Consider the following 23,532-nt stretch of genomic DNA (forward strand, 5'->3'; position numbering starts at 1 on the left):
CTATGAAATCAGCATGTTATACAACTTAAGCCTACACAGCGTTGATGATTCCCTCAATAAAGCCAGAAAAAAAGAAAGAACTGCTTTGGGAGGTAACCATTAATGTGGAGGCTCGAGGCACAAGGTAGCTGGTGTTGCTATTAACCGAGATGGGCACTTTTTTAAAATTTTTATTTTTTACACAATTTTCAAAGGTTACTTTCCATTTACATTTATTACAAAATATTGGCTAAATTCCCCCATGCTGTGCACTACCTCCTTGTAGCCTGTCTTACGCCCACTAGTTTGTACCTCCTACTCCCCCACCACTCTTTTGCCCCTCCCCCTCCCCACTGGTAACCAGTGGCTTGTTCCCTATATCTGTGAGTCTGCTTCTTTGTTGTTATATTCACTAGTTTGTTGCATTTTTTAAAGATTCTGCATATAAGTGATAAAATACAGTGTTTGTCTTTCTCTGACTTATTTCACTTAGCATAATGCCCTCCAAGTCCATTCATGTTGCTGCAACTGGCAAAATGTTCTTTTTATGGCTGAGTAATATTCCATTGTATGTATGCACCACATCTTCTTTATCCATTCCTCTGTTGGTGGGCACTTAGGTTGCCTCCATATCTTGGTTATTGTGAATAGTGCTGCTATGACCGTTGAGGTGCAGGTATCTTTTCGAATTAGAGTTTTTGTTTTTTTCCAGGTATATACCCAGGAGTGGACTTGTTGGGTCATATGGTAGTTTTATTTTTAGTTTTTTGAGAAACTTGCATTCTGTTCTCCATAGGGGCTGCCCCAATTTACATTCCCACAACAGTGAACGAGGGTTCCCTTTCCTCCACACCCTGTCCAGCAGTTGTTACTTGTGGTCTTTCTGACGGTGACCATTTTGGCAGATGTGAGGGGCTATCTCATTGCATTTTTAATTTGCATTTCCCTGGTGATTAGCAATGGTGAGAAGAGGGGCACTTTAGAACGTTGGGAAAGATTCATTTGATAACAAACAGGTATATATATTATGAGTTCACAGGACTCCAGGTGAGAGAGTTTTGTGGAGAAAGTCAATTGAACAAACAACAGAAGCATCATTAGAGAGCGGTCAGTAAATGCCAGGTCTGGTAAAATGAGGACACACACACACATCGTTGCTCTGGGACAACCAGGTGAGGGCTCTAGAGGTCCTGGGCACAGGTGTGCTAAGGGTGATGCAGCATCCTCACCTGTTAGGTGGGAAGGGGGCGGGGCATGCCGGTGCAGAAAGCAGCGGCTCCACATCTACCCCGGGTCTGGCCATTTAGAGCCGTGGCAGCCAATGGACGGCAACAACGTCACCGGCCCAAGATTCCCCAAAGACCCATCACCACGTGGTTGCCAGTTGGGATCTGGTCTTGGAGGCGAGGAGTGAACTTGGTGAGTAGTTTCTCCTGTCTTGTTCCTGGTACCTTTCTCTCCCCGTTTTTCTACATTCCTGGTTGGAACTGTTCGTTGCGCCCTGCTCTGTGCTCCCTCTCTCTCCATTTAGACTAGTCAGAGCCCAGAGACCAAAGATACCCTTAGACAGAAGGAAGTGTCCCATTTCCCCGCTTTGCTGAAAAGGTCTACCCACAAAACATCTGTTTGGGGTGTTTCAGTACAGCTCTCAATTCTTCCTAATCTCTAGGTCTAAAGTGCAGGACAGAATTGGGGTGCTCTGACTCAAAGGGTCGAGACCAGCTGATGTCTGGTCCACATCTTACAAGACTCCTTTGTTAATTCTGCTAATAATATGTTCGCTCTGGCTTACAGCCATCAAAGTGCTATATGGTCCTGAGGGTGTTCTTTGTCAAGGGAGGAAACTGAGTTACAGGTGAGTTAAATGCGTTTGCCTGGGGCGCTAAGAGGTGACTCAATATTTGAAACAGGGTCTAACTGATGTCAAGCCCTGTAATCTTAACTGCTTCTGTGGAATCATTCAAGACACCTGTGCAGCAAATGAACCTATCTACGAAACAGAAGCAAACTCACAGGCTTGCGGTTGCCGAGGGAGAAGGGGAAGGGGTGGGTTGGGAGTTTGGGGTTAGTAGGTGCAAACTATTATATATAGAATGGATAAACAACAAGGTCCTACTGTATAGCTCAGGGAACTATATTCTACACCCTGGGACAAACCATAATGGGAAACAATATAAAAAAAGTATATATGTGTATAGCTGAGTCACTTTGCTCTACAGCAGAAATTAACACAACATTGTGAATCAACTATACTTCAATAAAAAAAATTTTTTTAAGATACCTGTGCAGAAAGGTGTTTCAGGAAAGAGTATAGATAAAGGATAGAGACAAACACACTTTTGGTGAGTCATTTGTTCCCAGAAAATAGCTTTGACCACCAGTCTTTTTTTGGCTGTGTTGGGTCTTTGTTGCTGTGCGTGCACGGGCTTTCTCTAGTTGTGGTAAGCAGGGGCTACTCTTCGTTGAGGTGTGTGGATTTCTCACTGCAGTGGCTTCTCTTGTTGCAGAGCACAGGGTGCACAGGCTTCAGTAGTTGTGGTGCACAGACTTAGTTACTCTGCAGCATGTGGGATCTCCCCAGACAGGGCTCGAACCCATGTCCCCTGCACTGGCAGGCGGATTCTTAATCACTGTGCCACCAGGGAAGTCCCTGACCACCAGTCTTAACTTACATCCCTACAACCTACAGTCCTGCTTCTATTGGAATAATGTCTTTGCCTTCTCACCAGTCCTGCCTCGATTTTACAGCAGGTGTCCGTCAGCCTATCCCACGTTAATCCTTCCACCTGGGCTCTCCTCCCATCAACTCACCTGTCTTTTGCGTTTGATGTATCAGTTCCCAGTCTGGGATGTATTGGAAGAGGTGGAGTGTTAGAATCAGATGCACAGGACGATGCTCTTTCCTGAAAGAGAGCAAGCTCTTCCACTTTACAGAACTTTACAGAACCTCTGATTTCAACTCTGTAAAGTGAGGACAATAATATTATTATTATAGTAATAATACAGTAATCGTTACATATTGATACTGTTTACAGAAAGTTTACATGAGATGCTGCAAATCTCCTAAGAAGGGATTTAGATAAGTACTCATTTAATTTTTGTTTTTGTTTTTTTGGGGTACACGGGCCTCTCACTGTTGTGGCCTCTCCCGTTGTGGAGCACAGGCTCCGGACGCGCAGGCCCAGTGGCCACGGCTCACGGGCCCAGCCGCTCCGCGGCATGTGGGATCTTCCCGGACTTTGTCTCTCCGTCATCAGTAATGTTCATCTTTTTTTTTCTTTCATAGATGAGTAATGGTAAGAAGGAATCAATTGCGGTTTTGTTTGTTTGGCGGTGCCTTGCAGGATCTTAGTTCCCCCGACCAGGGATCGAGCCCGTGTTGCCTGCACTGGGAACGCACAGTCTTATCCACTGGACGGCCAGGGATGTCCCTCAATTGTTTTAGTAAAATGCATTTATTTCTATTAGCTTCTACAAACATGATTCTTAATGGGTGATACCTTTTAGTATTTTGAAAAAGCAAACAGTATGGGAAAATACGAAGTAAAATGTGTCCTTTCCTAGGCCCGTTAGTTCACCACCACCCACCTTGATCCATTTTGGTGTGTATACAGGGGGTGAGGGTTGTATTAAATGTCTTAGAGGCTGAGGCACCAACCTATGCTGATTACTGAGCATTTTTAAGGATGCAGAATGCAACGATGCCTGAATGAACCCACATGTTATCGATCAACCCCTAAATGACCTTCAGTCTTGCTATTGTGAACGAAACTATCTAATAATAATTACATTTAAATGCATTATTTATAGAGATTGTTCAGTAGTCAAAGAGGAGATTTGCTAGATTTAAGAATTATTCCTGGAGGGACTTCCCTAGCTGTCCAGTGGTTAGGGCTCCGTGATTCCACTGCAGGGGGTATGGGTTTGATCCCTGGTCGGGGAACTAAGATCCCTCTTGCCTCTTAGTATGGCCAAAAAATTTAAAAAAAAGAATTATGCCTGGAGCATTCCTAACAAGTACAAAATATTTATGTTGTCACAGACCAGCCTTCTAACTAAGAGAAGAAATGTCCGGCACAGGTCATGAGTGTACACTATAGATACCTGTAGAACAAGTTGATCTAGTGGATGGAGGTTACCAAATCTGCTCTGATGGCTAATGATGTTGAGCATCTTGTCATGTGCTTATTAGTCATCAGTGTATCTTCTTTGGGGGAATTGTCTGTTCAGATCCTTTGCTTGTTGTTAGTTGAGTCATTTATATTTTTTTTTTTTTTTTTTTTTTTTTTTTTATTTATCCTTTTATTAGGAGGTTTTTTTTACAGGGAAGAGCCAAAACTGACTACGTGTTGGATCTGTTTCTGTAACTTTTGCTTCCCGTTGCTTTTGTTCACTAAAAGGATACTGTCTATACATAATGGCCTGCCTTGGGGAAACCTGCCTTCTGCCTGAAGGTTAAACCAAAGTGCCTTTGTTCAGGGAAACATCGGGACCCTGTTCGACCTGTGGATGGCTGCAAGAAAGAAGAAATTAACACATCCCCTCCCGGAGGCTGGCCATTCCAGGAGATATTTGCAAATCTTATGGCCTTTTTTACTTTACTTCCTCATCTCCTCCCCCTCTCTGTTCTATAAAAGAAGCTGGCATCCAAACCCTGATAAGATGGTTATTTGGAGACTTTAGTCTGCCGTCTTCTCAGTCTGCAGGCTTTCCGAACACCTCGTCTCCAATTTATTGGCCTGTCGTTCGGTGAGCAGAGCGAGCTTGGACTTGAAAGCAGTTTTATATTTTCTAGATACAAGTTCCAGATCAGATATTTTCAGATACTTATCAGTACACTTTTTTTTTAAGTAGTACCTTCCTTCATCTACCTTTAAATTTATTTATTTTTGGCTGTGTTGGGTCTTTGTTGCCGCACGTGGGCTTTCTCTAGTTGCGAGGAACAGGGGCTACTCTTCGTTGCGGTGCACGGGCTTCTCATTGCGGTGGCTGCTCTTGGTGCGGAGCAGGGGCTCTAGGCACGCAGGCTTCAGTAGTTGCAGCACGTGGGCTCAGTAGTTGTGGCACATGGACTCAGTTGCTCTGCAGCATGTGGGATCTTCCTGGACCAGGGCTTGAACCCTTGTCCCCCGCATTGCCAGGTGGATTCTTAACCACTGTGCCACCAGGGAAGCCCTATCAGTATACTTTTATACCAAAAATCTTTACTGTGTTTGTATAACTGAATGTTATATTAACAGGCACAACTGGAATCAACTGATCTAGAAACTGTGTGACTGGTTTTCAGTAAGTGGTGGGAACCTATTTGCCAATTCCCTTGAGTCTGGCCTGTTAGCCAAGGTCATTCACTGGCAAGTGTTTTCAGTCTTACCCTGTGCCAGATGCTATTTCAGGAACTAGGGATCCAGGCAGTAAAATATCCCAGAGCTTATATTCTGGTAACAAGATAGATACGGCGTCAAGTAATTCTAAGTCTATGAAGAATTGTTACCTGTTAATTGGGCTTCTCTCAGTATCTTTCACAAAAGGAATAGAGGATGTCATTCCATCTGGTGAGTCCATTGAGGCTGGTTGTACAGACTTGAGAATTTGATAAAAGGTTCTCTTTTGAATTGTGTCACTTTTCCAACAGGTCCCATTTGCTTCGTTTACCAAAGAATCTACTTCTCCATTAAAACCTGAGCTCTCAGCCTTGCGTTAAGATGGGAGAAGCCAAATTATCCTCCTTTTCCAGCTATGGACTGCAATGGTGTTTCAAGCAGCTACACAAAGAAGAGTTTCAGATATTTAAGGCATTACTAAAGGAAAGCGCTTCGGAACCGGCAGCCTGCTCTTTTCCACTGGTTGAAGTGGATAACGCCGATTCGGAACAGCTCACCTCCCTCTTGCATGAGCATTATAAAGAATCTTTTGCCTGGAAGATATCCATTGACATCTTTGAAAAGATGAGCCTGTCGGCCCTCTCAGAGATGGCCAGGGATGAGATGAAAAGTGAGTAAGAGAGATTTGGGGCAGATCTAGGGGTAGGAGAAAAGGGAGGTGACCTCAAGTTCCCATGGGAACGGGAAAGGTATCATTGTTCTCTCAGGGGGTCCACCTCTACAGCGTGAGTCTGAACTAGGAGAGCTAACTCACTCATTGGTCAACCTCCCTGGCTGGAAGCTAGAGTCGTCTCCAGCCTGTGAAACAATGAAGGAGAAGACAGGGGTAGATAAACCCTCTATCTGGACAGAATTTGGTCACAGTTAGTAGATGGGATTTGTAGTCAGAAGTGCGTAGCTCTGCTGTCACCACAAGTATGACTTCTGGCAAATTTTTCCTACTCTGACCCCTGGATTCCACATCTGGGAACAGTGACTGTGAGGCTTATCTGTGCTGTTGCAAAGGTTCCATAAGATAATGTATAGAAAGTGGTTAACAAAGCTTCACTCATTTTTTGAGAACACTAATGGCTGTACAATGGGCATCTCCCTTATTTCTTGCCCCAGACTGAGGAACTAAGGTTCAAGGAACTTCTCTAAGGACTGACCTTCCTCAGAATGTTGGTGCCCATATTATAGCAATGTACTTACATCAAATTGTGTAGTTATCTTAAGGTATTTAGGAGAAAGGTAGTAGAAAAAATTAATAGCTCTCCTTCATCAGGAGGAATTGTCTCCTCAACTGTGGACAAAAACTTAACGAAGAGCCCCAAGTATAAGCAATCAGATTGGCCCTAAAGACTTACAGGTATTACATGCCTATATGTAGCTCATCGGCTGTAGCTGCAAAGGGCTTGAACAGAAGCTATTCCTTCGGAGCCTCAAAAAAGCCCTGGGTGGAAAACATATTAGTATTATTTACAGGAAATAAGGGTTATAAAATTAAAACAATTGTTGGTGTTTACCAGTCAGTACCCCAGTCTAAATACCATGTTGAAGTTGTCATGTGCTCTGCTGTTGATTTTCAAACTCACCCAAAAACTAGGTTCCCCATGACAGAAGCTAAAATAGAGATTCTACCAAGTTACACAAGTTGACCGAGTTCATGACCTAATATGTGACGAAAATTACTTAACATTCATTTTGCATATCTTTAACAATTATTTTGCATACTCTCGTGTATCGTGTGCCAGAGATTTATAGCTTGCAATGCAATAGGGAAGAGGGATAAATGGGCAATTTTTTAAATGGATGGTGTAGAAAAATATGTGAAGACTAGAATCACTTCCTAGAAGAAGTAAGGTTTAGGCTGAGACAGAAATGAAGAAAAGGAATTAGCCAAGCTAATTGGGTAGAGGAGAACATTCTGACCAAAAGAGAGCAACATTATGAAGTCTTTAACAAAGAAAGAGGTTGGATAGACCATGAAGCATTGGAGAGAATATGGCAGGAGATGAAGATAAAAAGATGGTCTAGGGGCTTCCCTGGTGGTGCAGTGGTTGAGAGTCCGCCTGTCGATGCAGGGGACGCGGGTTCGTGCCCCGGTCCGGGAAGATCCCACATGCCGCGGAGCGGCTGGGCCCGTGAGCCATGGCCGCTGAGCCTGCGCGTCCGGAGCCTGTGCTCCGCAATGGGAGAGGCCACAACAGTGAGAGGCCCGCGTACAGCAAAAAAAAAAAAAAAAAAAAAAAAGATGGTCTAGAAGTCAGACAGCATCTTGAAAATAATTTTAATAGCAAAGCATAAGCAATTAAATAGTTTTTTTTTTAATTTATTTATTTTTAATTTATTTATTTTTGGCTGCATTGGTTCTTCGTTGCTGCACGTGGGCTTTCTATAGTTGCTGTGAGCAGGGAATACTCTTTGTTGCGGTGCGCGGGCTTCTCATTGCCGTGGCTTCTCTTGGTGCGGAGCACGGGCTCTAGGCACGTGGGCTTCAGTAGTTGCGGCACGCAGGCTCAGTAGTTGTGGCCTACGGGCTCTAGAGCTCAGGCTCAGTAGTTGTGGCGCACGGGCTTAATTGCTCCGTGGCATGTGGGATCTTCCTGGACCAGGGATCGAACCCGTGTGCCCTGCGTTGGCAGGTGGATTCTCAACCACTGCGCCACCAGGGAAGCCCAATTAAATAGTTTTAAAGGGGTAGGGGTAGAAATAATCAAACTGGCATTTCAGCATTGTTGCTGAAGTCATGAGTGGTCTGGAAAGAGTCATGAGTGGATGTGGGGAGACCAGTTAGGGGTCCATTCTAGCATCCCATGGGAGAAATAAAGGCGGCTTGGACTAGGGTGATGATGGCAGTTAAAGAAAAAGTAGAAATGGAATTAGAAGATATTTTGGAAGCAGACACAACAGGTTTTGAGGACTAAATGCAGATGGAGAATATGGGATCAAGCATGGTACCCAAGTTTCTGGCATGAGTGACGGGGTGGATGGGGTTCCATTGCCTCATCCCAGGAAATACTGGAAGAGATTTTTGCAGCAAGTAGATGGGGGAGGGGGAGGGAGGATTGGTCAATGTTAGAGCTTATGAGTTGAAGGTACCTCTATTTGGAGAACTCACAGGCATCTGAGTAGTTAACTAACTATTCTGACGTTCGAGAGAGGTGTTTAAGATGACTCTTGACGATTAACTCTTTTTTAAAATTTATTAATTAATTAATTTATTTTGGCTGCCTTGGGTTTTCGTTGCTGCACGCGGGCTTTCTCTAGTTTCAGCGAGCGGGGGCCACTCTTCGTTGTGGTGTGCGGGCTTCTCATCATAGTGGCTTCTCTTGCTGTGGAGCACGGGCTCTAGGCATGTGGGCTTCAGTAGTTGTGGCAAGTGGGCTCAGTAGTTGTGGCTCGCGGGCTCTAGAGCGCAGGCTCAGTAGTTGTGGCACATGGGCTTAGTTACTCCGCGGCATGTGGGATTTTCCTGGACCAGGACTCGAACCCGTGTCCCTGCATTGGCAGGCGGATTCTTAACCACTGAGCCACCAGGGAAGCCCTTGACAATTAACTCTTAATAACCATAATATACTGTCTTATTATATGACCTACCCAGGATCATACAGCAAAAATGGGACTGAAATGTACATTTACGTGCTCAAAATCAGACAGTCTTTACTATAAATCTCTGCTGCTTAACCGTGCTGGTGGTATTTGAGGGTCTGTCTCCATTTTTCTCATTTCAGACTAGTCATGGAATAAACTGTGAGATCCTGAGACTAGTCTTTGTGGCCCTCAGTAATTTGGGCAGAGGATGTGCTCATCCCTGATTTGGGGAATTGCCGTGACTTTATTGAGACATTATCTCATCTACTCTCTATTGCAGAATATTTACTGGCTGAAAAAGCAGAACATTCTACACCAACAAAGACGGACCAAGGTCCAAGCATGGAAGAAGTACCAAGTTAGTGGGGGAGAGGGGGGTGGAAAATGGATATGTATGAGTGTTGCTGCTATTAACATTTATGTATCAGGAAATTATCACAGAAAAATATTTATTGAGATCTAAGATAGTAATATCTCAGTAAGATATGGGGTAGATACATCTAGTAGAATTTGGTGTTGAGGGTTTCAGAAAAACAGAGGTTCAGGAATTGTTCCCACCTTTCTGTTTAGACAACCTGGTGATGTGGAAAGTCAATGATTTTTTTCAAAAATATTGATTGATTGATTGACTTATTTGGCTGCACAGGGTCTTAGTTGTGGCACATGGGATCTTTGTTGCCACATTCAGGATCTTAGTTGCAGCCTGTGAACTCTTAGTTGTGGCATGGCATGTGGGATCTTAGTTCCCCGACCAGGGATTGAACCTGGGCCCCCTGCATTTGGGAGCATGGAGTCTCAGCCACTGGACCACCAGGAAGTCCCGAAAGTCAATGAAGTAAATTTCAAACTCTGAAATCACTTCAAGCTGGGCTTTTATTCCATCTGTACAACATAACTTACGTTGGCAGGTATGGGTTACTTTAATCATTCCTTGGACAAATATTTGAAAACCTCATAGCTGCCAGTATTGTCCATTTTCAGTTGGAATGGGTAGTAACAAATACCAACAATGACGACATTTCTAGAATACTTGCCATGGGCCGGGCGCTGTTCTCACATTTTGTGATTATGTCGTGGGATCCTACACCTGTCTCATAAGGGAGGTATTAATATCCCCATTTTATTGATGAAAAACTACGATAGAGTGATGATGTGGGGCTAAAATTAGATTTCTGTATAAGGGAATGAGCCCAATATCTGTTCCAAGGTAAGTTCAGAAATAGAAGCTTCTTTCTAATTATAATTTACAGGAAACTTACCAGAAGGAGTAACTTTTTGGTTAGAGGTAAAAGCTGAAATGAGTTTTTGGTGCATTGAATTTGAGGTCCCTTTAAGGTAGTGAGTTAAACATATGATCCTGGATTTGTAGGGAAGAGATCAGCACTAGAGAGCAATATTTGTAACTCTTAAGTACAGACATGATCATTAAATCCATGGAAGAAGAAAAGGTGTCTCCCTCTGACCCCTAGTATCCCCTTTGGTAACCCTAAGTTTGTTGTCTGTGTCTGTGAGTCTATTCGTTTTGTAAATAAGCTCATTTGTATCATTTTTTAGATTCCACATATAAGGGATATCATGTGATATTTGTCTTTGACTTACCTCACTTAATATGATAAACTCTAGGTCCATTCATGTTGCTGCAAATGGCATTATTTCATTTTTTATGGCTGAGTAATATTCCATTGTATATATACTCAACACTGTATATAAAATAGGTAAACAACAGGTACCTACTGTATAGCACAGGGAACTATATTCAATATCTTATAATAAACCATAATGGAAAATAATCTGAAAAAGAATATGTGTTTATATATACTCATAAATATATATAAATAAATATAGATATATACAAATATTTATATAAATATATATTAACTGAATCACATTGCTATATAGTTGAAAATAACATAACATTGTAAATTAACTGTACTTCAATTTAAAAAGAAAAGAAAAAGCGGCTGAGGAAGAGGCAAAGAAGGGTTGAATTCAACTGCAGCCTCTCTTTCTGGGGTTCCTCTACCTCTACAAAAACCTACAGCCCAGGAGCACAGTCTGTCCTTTTGACAGAAGAGAATACATCAGTGTGACCTCAGCAAATGGACCTTGTTCAGATCTCAGAGCGTCTGCTGCTTGTGGGTTTAATACAGATCTGTTCATGACCTTCCTGATGCAGAACAATGAAGTTTAAGATTTAGAACTTTTGTGTAGAGATTTTATGTAGGGCTAGTCACTGTCTCATGCACTTGTATAGAGAGAGTCTTACTCTTTTTTTTTTTTTAAAAAAAGATAATGGTAGTACCAGCAAATGTAAGGAACCGGATAGGAATTTTTAATATTTTAAATTTTTATTTTATATTGCTGTATGGTTGATTTACAGTGTTGTGTTCATTTCAGATGTAGAGCAAAGTGATTCAGTAACACATATATATCTCTTCTTTTTCAGATTCTTTCCCATATAGGTTATTACAGAATATTGTGTTCCCTGTGCTATACAGTAGGTCCTTATCAGTTACCTATTTTATATATAGTTGTGTGTATATTTTTCTCCCTCCCCCCCCCCGCCATTTCCCATTTTGGTAACCATAAGTTTCTTTTCTAGGTCTGTGAGTCTCCTTCTGTTTTGTAAGGAAGTTCATTTGTATCCATTCTTCGATTCCACCTATAAGTGATATCTATGATACTTGTCTTTCTCTGTCCCACTTACTTCACGTAGTAAGATCATCTAATTTTTAATGTTAGTGCATACCTATTGGATGTCAGAGACTGTTAAAGAGGCTACAGGTATGGAGGTAAAATGACAAGGTATTTTTCTCATGGAGCTCACCTTGGAAGCTGAGAGCTAGATAATTAAACACATAAAAGAATTGCCATTTGTGACAAATGTCGGGAATAAAATAAAGAGGGTAAGGTTGAAAGAATTACACTTTGTAATGATAATAGTGGCCATTGCTCATCTTTGCCAAGCCCCGTGCCGATAAATATCGAATGCACTTTTTGTTCCTTAAATATTTGCCGCAGCCCTTGAAGAAGATGTCCATCTCATCTTATGGGTGAGGAAATGGAGGTCCAGAAAATGAGGCAACTTGTTCCAAATCACAGACACTATAGAGCTTCGAGTTCCAGGCAGTACCAGTCTAACTTCAAAGGCTGTGCTTACCTCCCCGTAAACAGCAGTATCCCCTGTCACATGGAGCTGTTTCTCCACAGTAGCCTGGGACTCCTGGGCTGGAACTGAATGTGCACGCCCACCCCGAGGTCTGGAACGCAGGGCCACGCACACATCCTCAGCTCCCCCAAGCTTCTCTGTCTTTCAGAGACCACATAGGCATGTTCAATGTAGATTATTCAGTGAATACGTAGTTGTGTGTCCACAGGGCACCAGGCACTGTTACAAATACTGAAGATACAGTAGCAAAGTCCCTGCACAGAATCCATTGCCGGAGACAGACAATAAGCAAACAAAAATGTAACCTATCAGGTATGAAGTCCTGGAAAGAGAAATCAGGTTAAAGGGACACAGAGCTATTTTGCAGAGCATCCGTAAACTTTGAGGAAGTGATCTTCATACGAGGGACAGAGCTTGTTATATGTACGTTGCTAGGAAGAAACAAAAGACCCACAGCTGTAGGCTGTGTGACTTAGGATCCACTAGGTCTGCGGTTTTTGTTTTGCTTTTTTGCTAGTTTTCTACTAAAATCCGGACTTTCTTCAAACTCTCTATCTCGTTCTTCTTCTCTCCTGTCCGACTCAGGCCACAGAAATGACCAACAAGACTATAAGAGTCACGTGATGAGGAAATTCTCCACGAAGCTGGATGCACACCAGAGCTTTGAAAAATTTGCCTCTGACTGTCCAGATGTGCACGTGTTGTTGGGGGCTTTTAATCCAGACCAGGGGGGCTTCCGGCCTCTCACTGTGGTTCTACACGGAAAGGCGGGAATCGGGAAATCGGCTCTGGCCAGAAGGATCCTGCTGTTCTGGGCACAAGGTGAGCTCTACCAGGGCCTGTTCTCCTATGTCTTTTTCCTCCATGCCAGAGAGGTACAGTGGACGAGGGAGTGCAGCTTTGCAGAGTTAATCTCCAGGCAGTGGCCAGACACCCAGGTCCAGGTGGAGGAGATCCTGTCCCAACCAGAAAGGCTCTTGTTTGTGGTTGATGGATTTGAGGACCTGGACCTCGCCTTCAAAGACGACGACTCAAATCTCTCTGGAGACTGGGCGGAGAAGCAACCCGTGTCCGTCTTGATGCACAGTCTTCTGAAGAAAGTCTTGCTTCCCGAATCTTCCCTGATCGTCACCGTCCGAGACTCGGGCATAGAAAAGCTCCAGTCCGTGCTCCTGTCTCCCCATTACCTGTTGGTTGGGGGACTCTCAGTGGAAAAAAGGATGCAGTTGCTTCTTGAGCATATGAAGCATGAACATCAAAAGATGCAAACCTTGCGTTCAGTAGTGGGCAACCATGAGGTGTTTGACAAGTGCCAGGTGTCCGTCGTGTGCTCCCTGGTCTGTGAGGCGCTCAACCTGCAAGAGGCACCAGGAAAGAGCCTTTCCATCACTTGCCAGACTCTCACGGGCTTGTATGCCTCATTCGTGTTCCATCAGCTCGCTCCAAAAGATGCAGTCAGGAGCTGTCTGCGTCAGGAAGAAAGAGTCACCTTGAAGGGCTTGTGCCAGATGGCTGTGGAAGGCGTATGGAATACGAAGTTCGTGTTTTACAGCGATGACCTGGGCATTCACGGACTGAAGGGACCTGAGCTCTCTGCTCTGTTTCACACAAGCATCCTTCTCCAAGGCAGCCGCTGTGAAGAGTGTTACATGTTCTTACACCTCAGCCTCCAGGAGTTCTTTGCTGCCTTGTACTATGTCCTGGAAGGATTGGAAGGAGAGGGGGACCCCTACCCTCTGTTCACTGAGAATGTAAAGAGTTTGATGGAACTCAAGCAAATCGACTTCAACGTCCACTTGGTCCAGATGAAGAGGTTCTTGTTTGGCCTCATGAGCAAAGAGGTGATGGGGGCGCTGGGAACCCTCCTGGGATCTCCTGTCCCCCTGGTGGCAAAGCAGAGGCTTCTGCACTGGATCTCTTTGTTGGGTCAACACACCGACACCACTGCCCCGCTAGACTTCCTTGACGCCTTCTACTGTCTTTTCGAGACGCAGGATGACGAGTTTGTTCGCTCGGCATTGAACAGCTTCCAAGAAGTGTGGCTTCCACTGAACCGGCCAATGGACTTAATAGTGTCTTCTTTCTGTTTCCGGCATTGCCAGTATTTACGGAAAATTCGGTTGGATGTCAGAGAGGTCCCAAAGCATGAATTTGCTGAGGCATGGCCCAGCATTCCCCAAGGGTGAGTACCTTATCTCTGCAATTCGTCTTTTTCTTTCCATCTTTGGGAGGGGGGCTATAATTGACAGATGAAAATTGCATATATTTAAGATGTATGCCTTGGTGTTTTGATATACCTGAAATAATCATCACCATCAAGGGAATTAACATACCCGTTACCTCTGATAGTTATCATTTTCTTTGTGTGTGTGTGAGAGAGTGTGTGTGTGGTGAAAACACTTAAGACTACCTACTATCCCTAGGCACATCGTTGTACATTAGCTCTCCAGCATGTATTTATCCTGCATAACTGAAATTTTGTATCCTTTGGCCAACATCTCCCCATTTCCCCCACCCCCAGCCCCAGGCAACCACCACTCTACATTCTGCTTCTATGAATTTGACTCTTTGAGAATCTCCATGAAAGTGAGATCATGCATGTCTCTGTTACTGCTTTTTCCCTTAGCATAATATCCTCTAGCTTCATCCCAGTTGTTGCAAATGGCAGGACTTCCTTCTCTTTTAAGGCTGAATGATATTCCATTTTGTGTGTATACCACATTTTCTATATCCACTTATCCACTGACGGACACTTAGGTTGTTTCCATGTCTTGGCTATTGTGAAAAATAGAGTACAAATATCTCTTTGGGATCCTGATTTCAATTCTCTGATATACTCCCAGAAGTGGGATTGCTGGATCATGTGGTAGTTCTATTTTTAATCTGGGGGGGAAACTCCATACTGTTTTCAGTAGTGGCTGCACCCTCTGACATTCAAGGGGGAGCTAGAATTTAAGCACAAATCTTACTCGAGAGCTGGAGGTGTGCCCCATGGGTGTCGAAATATTCAGGAGGCAGGTGGTTATGAGAGCACTTCTCCAGAGCATGAGGCGAGATCTGCTACACTAGCCTCAGAGTCTCTAAAACCATCCCTGTCCAGCCCTAATACACTGGTTTCTCTCCCCGGGCATTTCTGCGGCAGTTGTTCATGTTTAAATCCATCCTGTGGAAGCAAATGCTTATTTCCTCCTCCAACATAGCCTGAAGATCAAGACCCATGATGAGCACTGGGAACACCTCTGCTCTGTGCTCAGCACCCACCCGAACCTACAACAGCTCGACCTGAGTGGCAGCATCTTGAGTGAAGAGGCCATGAAGACCCTCTGCATCAAGCTGAGGCAGCCAACATGTAAAATACAGAATCTGATGTAAGACTTCCCAGCCCTTGTACATGCCCCTTTGCCTGGCTGTGTCATGGCTCTCCTCTCCCACCTACTGAGGAAGACCAATCTATAAAATGTATTTGGAGGGAATAAGTGCCATGGAAGGTACAGGAACCAAGTTCCCAAAAGCACAGGATGGGGAATGACTAAAGACCTTGTGAAGGGATTACTAAGGTGGGTTCATTTACTCGGGGTCTTGAAGGATGAATAGGAGTTTGTTAGTGAGGGAAAAGTGAGGGAGGCTCATTTCAATAAATGGTAGAGCGTGAGGCAATAGCAAGATCAAAGTGCATGATCTGTGAGAGCCTTTAAATCAGTCCTTAATGCTTTTAGGCTAATAAGGTAACAAATATTTAAATATCCAATATATTGGGTTGGCCCAAAAAGTTCATTCGGGTTTTTCCATAACATCTTACAGAAAAACCCAAATGAACTTTTTTGGGCCAACCCAATAAGTTCCTGGGTCTGTTGGAGACGCCAGGGTACTTACCAGATACCTAGGACAGGAAATGAAGGGCTTGTTCTACTTCAACAAAGGTTCTATTTCTACTTTTCCCTCCAGGACCAAGTGAAGCACATGTGACACTCAAGACTAGACCAAGTCAAGTTCTCGGCTGCAAACATTTTCCTCTCCTGTGGCCACTTCTATCTCTTCCCAAATTAGTTTCCTTAAACTGGGCGTAGCCAAGGAGCTTGGTGATCCCAGAATAAGGAATGATGCCTTGTTCACTTTAAGTCCTACACCAAACTTGATTGCTCTGTCAGCTGTTATCTTAACTGTTTTTCCCTTGGGAATCCCTCCCCACTAGCTGCCCCTATGTTAATTAAGCTCTTGTTACACCCTGTCACTTGCTTTAATCCATGTCATCCATATCTACACTACCAAGTGTAAAACAGATAGCTAGTGGGAAGCAGCCACATAGCACAGGGAGGTCAGCTCCGTGCTTTGTGACCACCTAGAGGGGTGGGATAGGGAGGGTGGGAGGGAGATGCAAGAGGGAGGAGATATGGGGATATATGTATATGTATGGCTGATTCACTTTGTTATACAGCAAAAACTAACACACCATTGTAGAGCAATTATACTCCAATAAAGATGTTAAAAGAAAAAATAGTAACTCTAAAAAAAAAAAAAAATCCATGTCATCACTATTTGTCATTCAGCCCTAATACATGATAATGGTAAAGAGATTCAGGAAGTACAAAGGATTTTCAGTAAGTCCCTTGATGCCTCTTCAGCTTCCTGTTTGCCTAATTACTTTCACATATTCTCATAAATTTTCCATGCAATTATAAATATTTAGTGGCATTTAATCCAAATGATATCACATTGCACAGTCTGACATTTGATTTTTTTCTTCAACTTGAACTTGGCTAGATATCTGTAGCTCTATTCTTAATGAACTATAACATATTTCATTCTTTTTTTATAAATTTTTTGGAGTATAGTTGATTTACAATGTTGTGTTAGTTTCTGCTGCATAGAAAATTGAATTAGCTATACATATACATACATCCATTCTTTTTTAGATTCTATTCCCATATAGGTCATTACAGAGTACTGAGTAGAGTTCTCTGTGCTATACAGTAGGTCCTTATTAGTTATCTATTTTATATATAGTAGTGTGTATATGTCAGTCCGAATCTCCCAATTTAGCCCTCCCCCACCCTTTCCCCCTTGGTAATCATAAGTTTGTTTTCTACATCTGTGATTCTATTTCTGTTTTGTAGATAGGTTCATTTGTACCATTTTTTTTTTAGATTCCACATAGTGATATCATATATTTGTCTTTCTCTGTCTGACTTACTTCACTTAGTATGATAATCTCTAGGTCCATCCATATTGCTGAAAATAGCATTAGTTTGTTCTTTATATGGCTGAGTAGTATTCCATTGTATATATGTACCATGTCTTCTTTATCCATTCATCTGTTGATGGACACTTAGGTTGCTTCCATGTCCTGGCTATTGTAAGTAGTGCTGCAGTGAACATCGGGGTACATGTATCTTTTTGAATTATGGCTTTCTCTGGATATATGCCCAGGAGTGGGATTGCTGGATCCTATAGTAGCTCTATTTTTAGCTTTCTTATGCATAACTCTTTTGCCTCTTTTGAATGTCTTCCCTGATAGGTTAAGCTCCATAGGGCACAGAATATTAGCATTTGTTTAATACACTCTTCCCAGTGCCTGATGCATCATAGGTACTCAAGTATTTGCTACTTTAAAATAAAATACTTTTGACCTTTGAACAATGCAGGAATTGTTTTGACCCTTGAACAATGCCAAGCCCTGGCCCCATGCAGTCAAAAATCCAAACATAGGGCTTCCCTGGTGGCGCAGTGGTTGAGAGTCTACCTGCCGATGCAGGGGACACGGGTTCGTGCCCTGGTCCAGGAGGATACCACATGCTGCGGAGTGGCTGGGCCCGTGAGCCATGGTCGCTGAGCCTGCGCGTCCAGAGCCTGTGCTCCGCAACGGGAGAGGCCACACAGTGAGAGGCCTGCGTACCGCAAAAAAAAAAAAAATCCAAACATAACTTTTGACTCCCCCAAAACTTAACCACTAATAGTCTACTGTTGACCAGAAGCCTTACCAATAACGTAGTCAATTAATACATATTTATATATGTATTATATACTGTAGTCTTACAATAAAGTAAGCTAGAGAAAAGATGTTATTAAGAAAATCATAAGGAAGAGAAAGTACATTTTTACAGTGCTGTATTGATACCATAAATTGACGTTGTCTATTTATAAGGGGAATCATTTGTCAGCATCTCCATCAATATTATATGATACAAAATACTTTAGATGTTATATGTATAACATACATATGTATATATACATACGTGTAACAGTGGACATCAAAAATGAAAATATAATGTGAAAGAAATTCATATTTATTTACAGGTGTAATGATTCATGCATAGATAATGAAGAAGCAGCAATAAGATTGCTTTATGGTTGCCTAGCCTGTACACTAATGAATGAATCATTATAATTTTTTTTTTTTTTTTTTTTGCGGTACGCAGGCCTCTCACTGTTGTGGCCTCTCCCGTTGCGGAGCACAGGCTCCGGATGCGCAGGCTCAGCAGCCATGGCTCACGGGCCCAGCCGCTCCGCGGCATGTGGGATCCTCCCAGGCCGGGGCACGACCCCGTGTTCCCTGCATCGGCAGGCGGACTCTCAACCACTGCGCCACCAGGGAAGCCCCATTATAAAATTTTTATGGCATCCATATTACAGTCATACTCATAATACAGTATTGGAAACATTGTTACATTTTTAAAAAAAATCGTCACTTACCTGTGACGATCAGCTGATACAGTGTCTACAATTATGAGAGAGAAAGGCAGACTGTACAGTAATGCAGTTCTTTGAAAGCAAAGTTATAAAACAGTGAGAAAACAAACACATTAATTTTATACTGAATATCACTCCCCTTATTCCTGTGTAATGATAGGCTATCCACTTCAATACAAGTTTTGCACACAATGTTCTACATATATATTTTTATATATTTATTTAAAAAATCCATGTATAAGTGGACTCGTGCAGTTTAAGTCCATGTTATTTGAGGGGTAATTGTAAATGCAAATAATGAGAGATCAGAGTTGAAATGGAAGAAAGAGCAAGAAGGAAACATTAGGATACAACCAAATGTCACCCAAATGTCTAACTAGTGTTTTCTTTCCTCTTCTGTAGATTTACAGGTGCCCAGATTACCCCTGGTCTCCGTCACCTCTGGCTAACGCTTATCAACAGAAATATTAAATACCTGGACTTGGAAAGCACTCACCTGAAGGATAGAGATGTTATGATGGCATGTGAAGCAGTAAAGCACCCAAACTGTTTGCTGGAGTCTCTGAGGTAAGTCCTGGGTATGGTTTTTGCTTTGAGGATTTCAGGGCTTTATTGTTTTTACTTTTTATTTTGAAATAATCATTCACAGAAAGCTGCTAAAATATTATAGAGAATCAGGAGTCTGGATAAAGTTGGTGGCGATGGCTGCACAACAGTGTATATATATATAATTAATGCCGCTGAATTGTACACTGAAAAGTTAAGATGGTAAATTTTGTGTTATGTATACTTCACCACAAGAAAAAAGTAACTTTTGGGCTTCCCTGGTGGCGCAGTGGTTGAGAGTCCGCCTGCTGATGCAGGGGACACGGGTTCGTATCCCGATCCGGGAAGATCCCACATGCCGCGGAGCCTAAAAAAAAAAAAAAAGGTTTTAACAGCCTAAAAAAAATTGGGTTCTGCCAGAAAAAAAAATTGAAAGTTCTTTTTTTTTTTTTTTAGGCTCCGCGGCATGTGGGATCTTCCCGGACCGGGGCACGAGCCCGCGTCCCCTGCAACGGCAGGCGGGCTCTCAACCACTGCGCCACCAGGGAAGCCCAAAACATTTTTTTATTGTGGTACATTGACTTGTATATATGAAACTTATATAACATTATAACATTATATTTCTTTTTAATGAATGAATGAATTAATTTTTGGCTGTGTTGGGTCCTCTTTGCTGCGCATAGGCTTTCTCTAGTTGCGGTGAGCGGGGGCTACTCTTTGCTGCGGTGCATAGGTTTCTTGAGGTGGCTTCTCTTGTTGTGGAGCACGGGCTCTAGGTGTGCGAGCTTCAGTAGTTGTGGCACACGGGCTCAGTAGTTGTGGCACATGGGCTCAGTAGTTGTGGCTCTCGGGCTGTAGAGCGCAGGCTCAGTAGTTGTGGTGCACGGGCTTAGTTGCTCTGTGGCATGTGAGATCTTCGTGGACCAGGGCTCAAACCTGTGTCCCCTGCATTGGCAGGCGGATTCCTAACCACTGCGCCACCAGGGAAGCCCAGGTCCTACTGTTAACACACAGCTTCCAAGACCCTGCTGGGCACAGGCAGTCTGCTTATAGAAGCAGAGGGAGCTTGGGGAAACCTGGAGGTCTTATGGACCTGACCCAGAAGTGGTTCAAATCACTTCCCCTCATATTTCTCTTAGCAGGAACTCAGTTGTGTGATCATACTCACTGCAAGGCAGGCTGCGAAATGTAGTCCAACTCTGCATCCAGGTAAAAGCAAGAACAGGTTTGCACGATTAGAGCAATGCCTGGCTGCGGTATTTACTCTTTTAATCCTCACAAGCACCACTGTGATTGGTAGCGGTTATCTCCATGTTTCAGATGGTAAAGCTACTTGCAAAACGGCAGATTACGTGACGCATCAGGCCTAGAGGATATACTATTCAAGGGTACCAACTTGCCAATAGATAAATAGGTCCTGGAGACCTAACGCACAGCATAATGATTATAGACGCCCCAGTATTGTATTATAAACATGAAAATTGCTAGGAGACTAGATCTTAATTATTCCCACCAAAAACAACAAAAAAAAAGAAATGATAACGCGTGATGTGATACAGGTTGTAGCTACTGCTACACTGGCAATCATATTGCAATATATAAATGCATCAAATCAATGTATACATATTGCAATGTATAAATATATCAAGTTACACCTGATACTTACACAATGTTATATGTCAGATAAATATATGAGATGTCAGCTTTTGATAATTGCTATGAATAAAATAATACTGAAGCAAGAGGATGGGGTTGGGTAGGGCAGGGCAGGCATAGTTAAGGAAGGTAGTGAGACCCACTTACTCAGAAGAAATGGCACTCTGGAGAGTGAATGGAAAATGGAACCACAAAAAGACCTGGGGCTGGGATGAGAAGGGGTGTTGCAAACAGAAACAGCAAATGCTCAGACCCTCAGGTCAGAGCAAACAGCATCCAGGAACCAGCCAAATGGACAGAGTGGCTGCCGTGCGGGGAAGGAGGGGAAATGGCTTGCTTCTGGAAGAGGTGAGGATGTGTCTCCCGTTGCCTGTCTCTGCAGGTTGGATCGCTGTGAATTAACCCACACCTGTTGTCAGGTGATCGCCCAAATGCTTGTTACGTCCATCAGCCTGAAATCCCTGAGCCTGGCAGGAAATAAGGTGACGGACCAGAGCATAAAGTCTCTCTGTGATGCCTTGAAGGTCACACAGTGCACCCTGCAGAAGCTTATGTGAGTTGAACTCTGTTCACCAGAGTTATCTTCTCTTGAGATCATCCAGGTCATGGGCGAAAAGGGAGGGGAACTGGCTGATGTATAAGCCGAGGGTTAGAATGGGAGATGGGACCTCATGGGAGAGACCAATGTGGAGGTTGGAGAAAGACCCAAAAACTAACATCTATGTCTTTGCTACTGACTCCAAACGGATATAAAAGACCAGAGCAGAAGCTGAACTTGAAGAAACAGAGTAGAATGGAGGTTGCCAGAGGCTGAGAGTTGGGGAAATGGGGAGATATGTGTCAAAGGGTATAAACTTCCAGTTATAAGAGGAATAAGTTCTGGGGATCTAACATACAGCATTCAGATTATAGTTAACAACACTGTACTATATACTTGAAACTTTCTCCAATGCCAAAATCCCAAAGAGACGTAGGACTGTGGTTCAGCTGCCGTCTATGGCACCGTCTATGGCACCATCTATAGACGTCTATGGCATCCTCAAGCACCAGGCTCTGTGCTGTGTTCTCTCCTGTTAACATCATTTTCACAAGAAACCTACCAGCTGGGATTTTTTTCCTCCCACTTGCTGATAAGGAAAACAGAATCCAGAAGAAGGGAAGTCTCTTGTCTCAGGGCACACAAGGAATAAAAGGCACAACTAAACTCTGAGCTCCCGTTTGATACCTAGGGAACTGCTCTGTTACCTGGGAATTTCCTCCTTGACATCCCACAATTCGGACAAGGTTGTTTCTCCCCACCATTCCCAAAGCGTGCCATGGCAGGAGCATCCTCCTTCAGTGGGAGTTTGGTTCTGAATCAGAGCAAAAGTTGAAAACCAAGTGGCACTAATTACCCTTTCAAGCCCAGAAGGGGGAAAAAAAAATCACAGTGGAAGCCAACATACCTTCTGGCCATCAACCTGTGGAGGGGTGGGGGAGAAAAACTTTATTCTACACTCTTATGATCAGTATCTGGAGCCTGCAAATTAAACAGACGATGGACAGATTTGTGGGAGAAAAGGCATACAAATTTTATTGATGTTAATTTTTTTTAACGCGCATGGGGCCTTCACGGAAAGAAAGTGAAAAACCCAAAGAAGCAGTTAGACTCAGGAGCTTATATACCATTTTAACAAAAGGTAATGAACTGTGGAGAAGTGACTAGACAAAGGAAAGGGGTTTTGGGCTTCTATGGGCTGATAAATTATGGGAAGGTGACTAGGAAGTAAATGGGGGAAACTAATAGAAAATAAGCATTATAGGAAGACTTGCCTCAGTGCCACCTCTATCTCTGTGATAAAGGTTGTTCTTTCCCTGGTACAGGAAGTGGGGGAAATGTGTGCCCTGCTTTCAGGCAGATAGGTGGAGGGCAGAGAGCTCCTCCTGTGTCTGGTTTTTCTTAATTGCCTCCAGCTCAAAATACTGTTTAAGTCAAAGTAGCATATTTTTGAGGTGGCCTGTCCTGATCCCTTTCAAGTCCAACCCAGCAAGAATTTCTTCCTTCATCGAAAGGAACCACCACCAATAATACAGCGGAAGTGCTTGCTATGGGCACTGCACTGCTCTAAGCACGTCAGATGTGTCAATTCATCTAATTTTGTCACAATCCCATGAGAGAAGTACTATTAAACTCTCATTTTCAAGTACTGTTGCTTCTTAAGCTTTGCTAAAGTGGTGGACTATCTAGTTTATATCTATGGGTCATGGTGTATTAAATGTAAGTCCTTCTAAATAGGGAAGTCACCCATCTCTGCAAAACCTCACACCACAGTAAAACAGCCAGATAGAGAGCAGATTTGCTTTGCCCAGGCGCTGCCCATGGTGGTTGATGGAAGATTTAATCACCCACGATATTTAGAGTAGTATTTTTGTTTTGCTTTGTTCTGTTTTGTTTTGATTTGAAGTATAGTTGATTTGCAATGTTGTGTTAGTTTTGGGTGTACAACAAAGTGATTCAGATAAAAAATGTACAGGTGTATATATATATATATATATATATAT

General features: G+C 43.1%; 1 protein-coding gene across 1 annotated transcript in view; it reads left to right on the plus strand.

Moving 5' to 3' along the window:
- Positions 1-5,666: 5,666 nt before the first annotated feature.
- The window catches only part of NLRP5 (NLR family pyrin domain containing 5), a 29,808-nt gene continuing 11,942 nt past the window's right edge, over positions 5,667-23,532 (plus strand). Inside the window, exons 1-6 of the mRNA XM_024757235.1 lie at positions 5,667-5,970; positions 9,214-9,291; positions 12,688-14,284; positions 15,303-15,470; positions 19,192-19,356; positions 21,374-21,544. Coding sequence (XP_024613003.1) covers positions 5,682-5,970; positions 9,214-9,291; positions 12,688-14,284; positions 15,303-15,470; positions 19,192-19,356; positions 21,374-21,544 — 2,468 coding nt within the window. The 5' untranslated portion in view covers positions 5,667-5,681. The remainder of the gene's footprint in view (positions 5,971-9,213; positions 9,292-12,687; positions 14,285-15,302; positions 15,471-19,191; positions 19,357-21,373; positions 21,545-23,532) is intronic.

This window comes from Neophocaena asiaeorientalis, unplaced genomic scaffold, assembly GCF_003031525.2.
Source record: "Neophocaena asiaeorientalis asiaeorientalis breed wild unplaced genomic scaffold, Neophocaena_asiaeorientalis_V1.1 scaffold1132, whole genome shotgun sequence".
Classification (NCBI taxonomy): Eukaryota; Metazoa; Chordata; class Mammalia; order Artiodactyla; family Phocoenidae; genus Neophocaena; species Neophocaena asiaeorientalis.